Source organism: Pan paniscus, chromosome 4 (genome assembly GCF_029289425.2).
Source record: "Pan paniscus chromosome 4, NHGRI_mPanPan1-v2.0_pri, whole genome shotgun sequence".
Lineage (NCBI taxonomy): Eukaryota > Metazoa > Chordata > Mammalia > Primates > Hominidae > Pan > Pan paniscus.
The window spans coordinates 35,774,407-35,787,114 of record NC_073253.2 but is presented as its reverse complement, the minus strand read 5'-3'; the positions used below and the strand labels follow the sequence as shown (position 1 = coordinate 35,787,114).

The window sequence follows — 12,708 nt, the reverse complement described above, 5'->3', positions numbered from 1 at the left end:
ACCCCATTTTGCCCAATGAAAACTTGCTCTGAAGTTTCAGCTCTTATGCTACGGAATAACTTCCAAAGGAATTTCTCCGTCTGCTATTTCGCAGTTGCTTTTCCACCCCCACCCCCAGATCCTTGTCCGGAGGTATTTCAAGGATGCTGCCAATTCAATTAGTTCTCTTAGGTAAAATGATTTCTCTCTTGTAAATACCAAAACGTTCAAACAGAGGCGGCATTTGCTTATTCGAGTTAAAATGCTTTGCGGAGGAGACAGCGATCAACTCTATTCCACAAAATGAGTCTACAAGTAGGGAAATGCAGAATCCGGCTTCACCGAGTCCTATAAAAAATGAGTTCGCTGGTCATTTCACTCATGTCCTCCTCGACACTCAGGGAGAGCCAGGTAACTCGGCCTTTTCGGAGCTAAGGCTGCGGGTTCAAATTTCTCCACCACACCAGGTCTCCGGGGGTGGAGCGAGCAACCAAACGCGACGTGCACGTGAATAAAAATCCCAAAAGCAGTAATGCCACGGCTTCCCTGCGCTCACATTAGGAAAAAAACTACATAGGAAAATCTCCTCGAAGTGCAAACCCGGCAGCTCGCAACCTGCACGGCACTCCACATTGGAATCTGTCTTTTTAAATGTTTCTCCTCCTAAGACTCGGAGCAGAGAAGAGGTGGGGAGGACGAAGAGAAGGCTAGGCAGGATCGATTCATTCTCCCGAAGAGAATAAACGGAGCCATTTCCAGGCTGGCAGCAGGCTGGGGGCGCAGCGCACGCCGGAGAGCTGGAGGAGGGGGCCCGATCCCACCTCCCTCAGCCCCTTCCCGCCCCCCGCCGCCGAGCACAATGGAGCCCGGCTGGTGCCCGGCCCTTCATTCGCGGCTGCCCCCTCTTCCCTCCTCTCTTCAGAGCACAGCGGGTCTGAGGCTCCCGTCGGCGGAGAATGAATGAATCACAGAGCCAAGCCCCACGCTTCCACTGGCACCCTGCCCCCAGATCCAGGGCGGGCGAAAGGGGCCGAAGGGTCGACGGGCGCCTGCCCGAGCCAAGGCGGGAGGCTAAGCCCGCGTTGGGGCCAGGAGAGCTGGGCTCGAAGCCGAAGCGCAGCCGCCGCTCCAGCGCCCCCACCCCTGCTCCTCGTCTCTCACGCTCCGCGCCGCCGCCACGCGCCGCCTCACATTCCCCGGGCCCCGCCGCCGCCTCTTCACACTTCCATCAGCGCCCGCCTCCGGCTACCGCCGGGCAGAGCAGCGCCAGCCCCGGCGGCCTGAAGCCTGCCGCTGCCTCCGCCTCCACCGGCCGGCCGGCTGGCAGAGCAGAGGGTGCTGCTTTCCCGGTCAGCGCCGCCGGCGTGAGGCTAGCGCGGCGGCAGAGTGGGCTGCGGGGGGCGGGAAGGGGGCGGAGAGAACGGGGAGCGAGGGCGGTCCCTCCCTCTGCTCGCGGGAAGGGACGGGAGGCGGTGGCCGCCGCGGAGCCGCGGCCGGGGGCTGGGGCGCGGACTGGTCCCGGGAGCCCGACGGGCCTTGCGAGCAGCGGGCCGCGGGAGAAAGCAGCAGCCGCAAGGCGGCGGAGAGGCTGATGGTGGGGGGCCGAGCGGCCCTCGTGGGGAGCTGGGCCGGCGGCAGGCCCTCAGTCCGTTCGTCCTTCTTTTCCCCCCTCCCCTAGAGGCCGGCGGCTGGCTGGCCGTGCGCTCTGCTCCTCCTCTGGCTCTTGGCCCCGCTCCCGGCCGCCACAGCCTCCTCCGCGCCCCACACCAGGTGCTCGCGCTGTGTCTCCATCCTCCCCGCAGGAGGACCTTTAAATAGCAACGTCAGCGCGCTTCTCTCCGCACACACGTCACCCGCAGCTCACGTCACCGAGGTGCGGGGGATGATGTCACGCGGCCGGAAGTACTGCTAAATTAGGGAAGGAGCAGGGGGAGGAGGACTCGGCGAGCTCCTGTGTGCCCACCTGCTCTCACTTCTCCTTAAAGGCCAAAGCACAGGAGACAGCCCGAGAGGAGCTCGAACAAGGAAGCGGCGGGAGGAGGAGATTTCCTTGCAACAAATGTGCCAAACCTGAGTGAATCATTCGTAGCAAAAGTGCAGTGTCAAGCGGGTAATATCCTATCTCCGACTCCCACCGCTATTGCAGCAGCACCCCCGGGCTTCTCTAGTCCTGACTAGCAGGGAAATGTGGGAGGGAGAGCCTGATCACACTGCTGGTAGTTGTGCTTCCAACAGGACTTCGGAAAAATCACCTAAATTTTCAATTACAGAGTGCCATTCTGGACATAGTCGACTTTTAAACTTTTTGTTAGTGGTTACCTGAAACACGAAAGAATAAAGAGCAGAGCAATAAGCAAACGAAATAATATTATAAAGGATAGTAATTTTATTTGCAAAATAGCAGTTTTGACATAGGAAAATGAGTCAATCTTAGTTCACGTATAGCAAATGCCAGTGTGTCCTCTCAGTTTCTCTTCATCAAGAATATGAGTTCCATGACACTTGGCTCCAGCCAGTAAAACAAGAAAGAGAAAAAATATATGGGTTTCAGTCTGTGGAATTTAAATTAAAATTTAAAAATTAAAAACAAGAAAGACCACCAAATCCTTTTTCATTAACACAAGCATATTTTCGTCTTCTTTAGTTTTGACCACATAATATGTAATTACAATATCTCTTAAGTGTGTTTTGCATTTTCTGTATGGCAAGGGTGAGTAGCTGTCTATAGGTTTACTAGCTATGTGTTTGGGTCTATAAACACCATATTATGAATGCTTTTTACATTGTAAATTACTACAGAGTTCTTAAATTATTTTAAAATAATTAGGTTAAAAAATTTTTTTAATTAGGTAAATCATATAGTGAACTTTGATTTTATTTTACTTAACTTGATAAGCATGGCCAAGAAATAGAATTGCTGCGTATTGCCAAAGGCCAATACTGTTTCAAGTTAGTCTACAAATTTAGTGACCCTGTTTTCCAGACCAAAATCTAGACACACCATTTGACATTAGAAAAAAATATTTGAATCTGAAGTGACCTGGAAAATCCAAAACATAGGATTACCAACCTATGAAGTGATTATTAGGAAAGTTATAGATCAATATCAACGCAGTTTAAATAAAAGAAGCTAAAACTCGTTAGAATGTATACCGCGTGTGACTTTTAGAAACTGTTTGTAATGTTAAACTACTCACATGGTTCCTAATTAAGGAACATTGGTTTTGCAGCTTTCTGTATTTACATTTTCTTGCTCAAGTTAGGAGTCCAAGATTAAAGAACACCACCACCAACAAAAAAGACCCATTTGTAACTGATTCAAACACTCTGGTCATCTTCACATTATAAAATTATGATCTTGCTTGAAGTTTGAAATATTAAGTCTTTTTTTGAGACTGAGTCTCGCTCTGTTGCCCAGGCTGGAGTGCAGTGGCGCGATCTCGGCTCACTGCAACCTCTGCCTCCCAGGTTCAAGCAATTCACGTGCCTCGGCCTCCTAAGTAGTTGGGATTGCAGGCGCGCGCCGCCACGCCTGGCTAATGTTTGTATTTTTAATAGAAATGGGTTTTCGCCGTGTTGGCCAGGCTGGTCTCGAACTCCTGGCCTCAGGTGATCCACCCGCCTCGGCCTCCCAATGTGCTGGGATTACAGGCATTACCCACAGCGCTCACCCTAGTTTTTTATGTTGTTTTGTTTTGTTTTGTTTTTTGAGGCGGAGTCTCACTCTGCTGTCTAGGCTGGAGTGCAGTGGCACGATATTGGCTCACTGCACCCTCCACCTCCCAGGTTCAAGTGATTCTCCTGTTTCAGTCTCCTGAGTAGCTGGGACTACAGGCACTTGCCACCACGCCCGGCTAATTTTTGTATTTTTAATAGAGACGGAGTTTCACCATGTTGGCCAGGCTGGTCTCAAACTCCTGACCTCAAGTGATCCGCCCACCTTGGCCTCCCAAAGTGTTGGAATTACAGGCGTGAGACACTGCGCCCGACCGCCTCGTTTTTTTTGTTTTGCTTTTTGTTTGTTTGTTTGTTTTAAGGTTATAACAAAAGGTTAATGAAAGGCAAATCCCTGCTTGCCAATTTGTCTAATGTATATTATTATCATATTAATCGAAACTTGTACCAATTTGTATTTCAGACAAATGGAGCTTCTTATATCTAAAATGTTAAAACAATAAAACTATCATTCTTCCAATAATGTCATCCCTTGGCAAATTAAAATACAAATTATGTTATTACACTACTAAAATTTCTCTACAAACAATTTCCTACCTAACTAAATAACTTCTCTCTTTCCTGCTCTTTCTCTCCATGTTAATTAAAGCTCTCACTTTACCATTTTCAAACACTTTATTCTACCCTTTCATCACAACTTCCTCTCATTTACAGTCTTTTTTCCCCTCATCTTTACCCAACTGTCAAAACAGCTTTTCAGCTGCTTTCCTGCCTTTAGAGTGCTGACCCTTTGTTAGTTTCTACTTTTCACAACCACATCGTCTCTTCTCAGCTGCTCTTTTATCAACTGAAAATTGAGAGCAGCTTTTTTTCTACATAAATTGAATGGTGCACTGTGATATAATTACTCAAAGTTTATGCAATTATTTAACTTCAGCCTCAATCTAGAAAATTCTACCTATAATTTATTACTTATAGGTATCAATTTCTTGCCAGCTTATATGGGATCAGGATCAGTAAGTACATGTGTCCATGTAGTCAAAAGAATATGTAAAACTTTGAAACATTTTATGTAATATGGCATGTCTTCTCAGAAAAAAATAGCCTTTTCTCCCTGCTTGAAACAATTCCAATACAGTTTTAAGAGGAGTCAGAGAGGCATTCTATGGCTTTCCATCTGTAAGTAAATAAATATCTTTTCTCCTAAGATGAGCTGATGTAACCCAAATTTTAGTTGTGAATTCCCAACCCTGATTTTTTTGTATGTTTTTTAAAACAGTAAACTTCCTAGAAAGTAATATATTTTCTTTTACCGGAAGAGGAAGAAAGTACTTTAGTAGAGTTTCAGATTTTAACAGTTCCTGTTTCCCACTGTGCTCTGAAAATTTGTAGGGCGGTTTATGAATACCCTCTGATTTTAGAATCTGTGGGCGAAGGCATCTGTTTTAGTTACAGAGTTTATTTCCATGCCCTTAATAGGAGATGGCAATCTTCAATGGGGTGTTCATACATTGGTCATGAGATATGTCTTTTTCAATGAAAAGACATCTAAGAGATAGAAAACCTTTGCAGGAAAGAGAGTAAAAGCCAGATTTTATTTTTAATTGCCTTACATTAGATAATAACAACTTGCTTTTAATTACCAAAATACCACTATCAATTCAAATAAAGTCAGAATGAAAAATAAGTTAAAAGATATCTCTCTATATAAAATAAATATCATAATTCCTAGTTTATAATACATACTCATGAAGAAACTAACCAGCAAAGAGTAAACATAATAAGAATGAAAGAGTTGCAGGGAAACAGAATTTATCCAGTGACTCTCCAAAATCATCCCACTTCCTCCATTATATAGCAGATACTGGGTACCATTGAGATGTGTATGGCCTGTAATAAGACCATCTTTTATTGTCAGTAATGTTCTGAACAGAAGCAAAGTAGTTAAACAGTCTGAAGGGGAAACACAAGTGTTTGGCATCTTCAAGGCAAGGCTGAGGACAATTTATTACAGAGGTTTGAAAGTGGTAGAGGAAAGGAAGCTAAAGAATTAGCCTTAGGAAAACTATGGTAGATAGCCATGGGAAATGATCTCAGAACTACCTCCTGCTCTGATTTTTACTGTAAATTCATTTTCCAAATATGGTCAGAGGGATACAAATGTAATCCGAGATAGTGAAAGAGGGTACTAGAAAGTTTTCAGTTAGCTGCTGTTGAGGGCCCACATAGAACAAAATTAGAGGAAATGGTAGTACAACTGTCTATATAACATTTTTAAAATATTCAGAAAAGATGGGGATAAGGTACCTTTGAAAAAATTGTCTGGCTTAACCTGGGTTGGTTGGTTGATTGTTTTAAGCAGGAGTTAGAGAAAACAGGCTAGAAAAATACGCAGATCTGCAGAGAACTACAGTAAAGAATGTGGAGTAAAGGTTGTGCTGTACCTGTGCAGTTACTTAGAATGGAATGCTGTGGAAGCTGATTGCCATGGTAACCAATAATCTTTTTCCTGAATGGGGGAACAGAACAACCATGAGGAAAATGTTTTAAATGAACTACCTTATTTTGTGACTGTTATGGTGCCAACTAAAACAAAAACAACCCACAAGGTATTTAGTACAATCATTCTAATGGAAGGAAATGGCCTTTTCAGAGAGACAAGGCTGAGGCAGAAATTCTGGAGCATTTCAAAGAGAGATGGGGCTTTAAGATGGCAATTGCAAACTCTCTGAAGCAGAACATAATGGATAGATATTATATTTATGGCTAAAGCAGGCAGAAGCAAGACCTAGAACCCGCGTTAAAGTTTCTCCCAAGCAAAAGAATCAGAAATAAATGAAGATTCTCAACACTTGAGAGTTTCAGCCAAAATATTTCATGAATTATTTATGAGGCTTTTTATTTTTTTAAATCTTGTTCTAAATTTTAATTTATTTAAATATTAAATGGAAATGGTAAATGTATCTGTATTAGTTAGGGTTCTCTAGAGAAATAAAACCAATAGGGTATATATATAGAGAGAGGTAGGCAGGTAGGTAGATGATTGATAGACATATAGATAGATGTGAGATTTATTATAGGACATGGCTCATGTGATTATGGAGGCCAAGAAATCAATGTCTGAAGCTGGAGAACTAGGGAAGCTGGCGGCATAATTCAGTCTCAGCCTACAAGGCCTGAGAACCAGGGAAACCAATGTTGTGACTCTCAGCTCAAGGCTGAAGGCCTGAGAACTTGGAGTTCTGATGTCCAAGAACAGGAGAAGGCAGATATCCCAGCTCCAGAAGAGAGAGAGAATTTGCCTTTCCTCTGCCTTTTTGTTCTACCCAGGTCCTCAGCAGATTGGACAGTGTCCACCTACATTGGTGAGGGTGGATCTTCTGTACTCAGTCCACAGATTCAAATGCCATTCTCTTCTAGAACCACCCTCAGATACACCCGGAAATAACGCTTTACCCACTACTTATGTATCCCTTAAGCCAGTCAAGTAGATGCCCAAGATAAACCATCATATCTTTAGTCAATATTTATTCTATTATTATTATTATTATTATTTTGAGATGGAGTGTCGCTCTGTCACTCAGGCTGGAGTACAGTGGCACAATCTCGGCTCACTGCAACCTCCACCTCCCGGGTTCAAGCAGTTCTCTGCCTCAGCCTCCTGAGTAGCTGGGATTAGAGGTGCCCACCACCATGCCTGGCTAATTTTTGTATTTTTAGTAGAGACAGGGTTTCACCATCTTGGCCAGGCTGGTCTTGAACTCCTGACCTCAGGTAATCCACCCACCTCGGCCTCCCAAAATGCTGTGATTACAGGCGTGAGACACTGCACCCGACCTATTCTATTATTTTTAATAACAAATCATATATTTTTATCATATGTATCAGTAGTCCCCAACCTTTTTGGCACCAGGGACCGCTTTTGTGGAAGACAATTTTTCCCCTCGGTAGGGTTGGGGAGATGGTTTCAGGATGAAACTGTTCTGCCTCAGGTCATCAGGCATTAGTTAGACTCTCATAAGAAGCTCACAACCTAGACCCCTTGCATGCGCAGTTCACAATAGGGTTCACACTGCTGTGAGAAAGAACCCTGAAACTTCATGCTCCTAGGGTTCACGCTGCTAATCGGACAGGAGGTGAGAGGTGGAGCTCAGGCAGTAATGCTCACTCACCCACCACTCACTTCCTGCTGTGCTGCCTTGTTCCTCACAGGCCATGGGCCCATATCAGTCTGTGGCCCCGGGGTTGGGGACCTCTGATATATATGATGAAATACATGATGAAAATATAGTTTTCCCATTTTGATTAGGTCATCTGCTAAAATCTCTTACACTTACAATAAAATCCAAACTCCATGCCTTGGCCTAAGAGGTACTGCATGATCTGGCCCCTGCTCACCTCTCTTACCTTGGTTTCCATTACCCGCTCCATTGCTAGTGTGTGGGTTGGTGCCTTGTCAACTGCATGAGCAAAAACTCCAGGTAATGGTGACTTAACCTATAAGGTCATTTTTTAATTTGCTTATTAAAAAGAAGTCTGAAGGTAGGTGGTCTTAACAATTGATTTGGAAAGTCCAAGGTGTCATTAGAATCTTTCCATCCCTTTACTTTGCTATCTTCATGTGTTGTCTTTTAAACCTGGATTGTTGTCCCTTTCTTTTTTAGAAGATTATTATATTTCCAGGCATCACATTCAAAGAACACCCAAAGCAGGAAGGGAAGGAAGGAGACTGAGTTATTTTCTCTTTTATGGCTACTTTTTTTACCAGCGAGAAAAACTCTGAAGGGACCTCAAGAAAATTCCTTCTCATGTCTTGTTGGCCAGAACTAGAGTACATGCTCATCCCTAAATCAGTGATTGACAGTTTGGAACTGGATTTTCATGATTGGCTTAGGCAAGTGGTGGTTCATCCCTTGAGTCTGCCTATTGTGACTGAACCAAATTAAAACTCTCAGCATGGAAGAAAGGCCAGTGGCTGTTGGGCAAGCAAACCACATATTTGCCACACACCCTGAAGCCACTCATATTCCTGCTGATCTTCAAGTATGACAAGCTTGCTCCAAATGCAGGGCCTTTACGCTTTTTTTGTTCTTTCTGCCTGGAACACGTATGTCCAAGACCTTCACATAGTGTGCTCCTCCTTGTCATTGAGTTCTGTGCTCAAATTACATCTCTTGAAAAAGATCTTCTTTATAAAATATCTGTACATCCATCGCCATTAATCCTCCACTTAATTTGCTTTATTTTCTTCATAGTATATTCAACACTAAAATAGTATTAGATGTTAGTGTACTCATAGAATAGAGCCCCATGAAGAGGAACTTTGCCTGTCTTGTTTACTTTCCTGTCTGTAATAGCAAGACAATGTCTAGCACATAGTGGGTGTTCAATAAATGATTATTGAATGAATAAATTTGCTAGGACTTTCAGTTATCCTTAGGTAGAAGTTACTTAAGTCAGGGTTCCTTTTTTTTTTTTTTTTTTTGAGACAGAGTCTTGCTCTTTAGCCCAGGCTGGAGTGAAGTGGCGTGATCTCAGTTTACTGCAACCTCCGCCCCCGCCGGGGTTCAAGCGATTCTCCTGCCTCAGCCTCCCGAGTAGCTGGGATTACAGGCACCTGCCACCGCGCCCACCTAATTTTTTATATTTTTAGTAGAGATGGGGTTTCACCGTGTTGGCCAGGCTGGTCTCGAACTCCTGACCTCAGATGATCCACCCACCTTGGCCTCCCAAAGTGCTAGGATTACAGGCGTGAGCCACAGCGCCCAGCCTAGTCAGGGTTCTTAACGAGGTAGCTAGAGCAAACAACAGCATCTGCTGTAACTAGAACACAGGGATTTAGTAGGATAGTATACGTAGCTCATAGAATCATTGGGAGAGCTGGGGAATTCTCCTGCTGAAGTCCCAGGAACAAGAACTTGTAGGAAACAGAACACTCAAATTAGGTATTTTGAGTCATGCTTAATAAAAACTACTACTTTTTTTTTCCCCAGAGACGGGATCTCGCTCTGTCACCCAAGTTGGAGTGCAGTGGCATAATCACAGCTCACTGCAGCCTCAGCCTCCCAGGGTCAAGTGATCTTCCTGCCTTAGTCTCCCAAGTAGCTGGGACTACAGGCACATGCCAATACGGCCAACTAATTTTTGTATTTTTTGTAGAGATGGGGTCTCACTATATTGCCCAGACTGGCTCAAATTCCTGGGCCCAAGCAATCCTTCCGCCTCGGCCTCCCAAAGTGTTAGGATTACAGGTGCAAGCCACTATGCCCAGCAAAATGCTGCTCTTTACAAAGGTGGGGCACAGTATAGGAAAACCATAAGAGAGAGGAGAGTGCCTGGCATAGCAGCACAGACTGTCCCCTCTGTGCCTGAAAGGACAGGAGGAAGGAGCAATGGATGGAACGTGGAGACAGAGATGGCTGTGTGGAAAGCGTTGTCTGAAGTAGCTATGTCCTTTGCTTAAAGGTCTCAGCCAGCTCAGAGACCCCACAAACAGACAGCCCAGGAAATGAATAACTCAACTTTACTCTCCTTCCCACCCCACCCCCCCATCTCCTGTTGCATTCCTCCTTGTAAAACTGACATATGGGAAGCTAGGCAGAGGAGCCCAGTGATGCAGTCCATGTTGGTCTGGGGCAAGGAGCAGGAAAAAGAAGGCTAAAAGATGGATCTGGAGAGGGAAACTAAAGATATCCAGTCCAAATTCTATTCTATTCAGCTATTAGATTAGCAATTATTTTAAAGTTTGGCATGTGGGAAAACAAGCACTACCACACAGTTAGTAGGAGTGTAAATTGGTATATCCTTGAAGACATATATAAATTTTGACACAGCAGTTCCACTTTAAGAAATTTATCCTACAGATATGCTTTTTCAAGTGTTCAAAGAAACACATAGATTTTTTTGTATTGCTTTAAAATGAAAAAAGGGAGAGGAGACAACCTGTATGTCTATCAATAGAGGACTGGTACAATCATATAATAAAATACTATGCAGCTATTTAAAAGAATGAGGTAGATCCATAGTCCTGATACGGAAAGATGCCTAATACAGAAAAAAATTCTAGATGGATATAATAAACTGAATTGTGGTTAACTTGAGAAAGTGGGAATGTAAATTTGAGATTTAGTTAAAAAGATTTCTGTAACACCATTTGTATCGTTTGCATTTTTTTGTAATAATACAAAACCAAACCATATTACTTGGAAAATATTTAAAATACACAAATATGTTTAAAATTCAATTGTGGGAGGACAGAATAAGACATTAATATACACTTAATTTTCCTATCTTCCTCTCCTTTATATCCTTTTTGGTAGAAAATACTGTAAGTTGACTGGGCGCAGTGGCTCACGCCTGTAACCCCAGCACTTTGGGAAGCCAAGGTGGGCAGATCACCTGAGGTCAGGAGTTCGAGACCAGCCTGATCAACATGGAGAAACCCTGCCTCTACTAAAAATACAAAATTAGCTGGGCGTGGTGGCGCATGCCTGTAATCCCAGCTACTCAGAAGGCTGAGGTAGGTGAATGGCTTGAACCAGAGAGGCGGAAGTTGCAGTGAGCCAAGATCGTGGCATTGCACTCCAACCTGGGCAGCATGAGCAAAACTCTGTCTCAAAAAAAAAGAAAAAAGAAAATACTATAAGTTTACAACATACATTTATGAAAAGAAAAATTTGAAATAAGGTATTTCATTGGAAGCAGTAATTCTATTGTATTCATCACTGATGAAACCAGATCTGGATATTCTATTTTAGGAGAGATACTGATGAGATGGCAGGATAACTAAGATGGTGATGACCAACCACGACAAGGCCATGTGAGCATGGATGAAGACAGATGTTTAATTTGCTGAACACAAAATCAAGGGGAGATATGATAGTTGACTTCATAGAAGGGCTGTCACAAAGAATAAATAATAGCTATATGAATATGTGCTCCATGAGATAGTAAAGAATCAATGGTTTAAAAAAGTATTACAAGTCAGGTTTCAGCTCAATATGAGAAAAAATGCAAAAACAATTAGATCTATATCAGTAGAATTGGCTGTCCTGAGAATAATTGGCTTAGATCTTCTTCACTAGATCTGAAGCAGAAACTGGCTGCATGATCAATTGTTGGATTGATATAGAAAAGATGCTTATATCAGATAATAGGTTAAAAACAAGGCCCCCAAGTTATCTTTCATTCAAAGTTTTATGACAACTCAAGTCTGAGCTCACATCAAAGTTGTCCTTCACTATTAGCTTATCTACATTGTCTCCTTCAAATGACTCATTCTTTCCACTAGTGTCAGTCATTGTCACTGCACAACTTAGTTTTGACACTGTCTTCCACGCTTGATTCTCACATCTAGCCCACTGAAATGGTCCATTTGCATGTTCTTAAAAAATCAAAGTGAGAGCTGGGCGCGGTGGCTCATGCCTGTAATCCCAGCACTTTCGGAGGCTGAGGCGGGTGGATCACGAGTTCAGGAGATTGAGACCATCCTGGCTAACACGGCAAAACCCCGTCTCTACTAAAAATACAAAAAAAAAAAAAAAAAAATTAGCCGGGTGTGGTGGCAGGCGCCTCTAGTCCCAGCTACTCAGGAGGCTGAGGGAGGAGAATGGTGTGAACCCAGGAGGCGGAGCTTGCAGTGAGCAGAGATTGCGCCACTGCACTCCAGCCTGGGCGATAGAGCGAGACTCCATCTCAAAAAAAAAAAAAAAAATCGAAGTGAGTAAAGCAAGTTAAACACCTTAATTCCCCCCATACTCTTCCTCTTGGAATTCTTCCTTTTTCTGTACATGATAGTAAGCAAGGCTAACAGGTTTGGATGATAAAGAAACAAGAAGCCCTTTTACAATTTAGACAATTTATTACTCACATAGATAGCAGGTAAGAAAAAAAAAAAAACAGCAAAAGTGCCAGTTCTCCTATGTCTCTTGTCTCACAGGACAACACAGAAACAATTTTTTATGACAAGGCAACATGAATAGTGGGATACCCTGTTGCTGAAGAGTCAATTCTATGAGGCTACTAAGCAGTTTTACAGTTGTATGCTAAGAGGGG

General features: G+C 43.6%; 1 protein-coding gene across 1 annotated transcript in view; it reads right to left on the bottom strand.

Moving 5' to 3' along the window:
* The window catches only part of HOMER1 (homer scaffold protein 1), a 141,020-nt gene extending 139,594 nt beyond the window's left edge, over window positions 1-1,426 (bottom strand). The window contains exon 1 of the mRNA XM_003822281.7: window positions 3-1,426. Within this exon, the coding sequence (XP_003822329.1) occupies window positions 3-7 (5 nt within the window). The 5' untranslated portion in view covers window positions 8-1,426. The remainder of the gene's footprint in view (window positions 1-2) is intronic.
* Window positions 1,427-12,708: the final 11,282 nt, after the last annotated feature.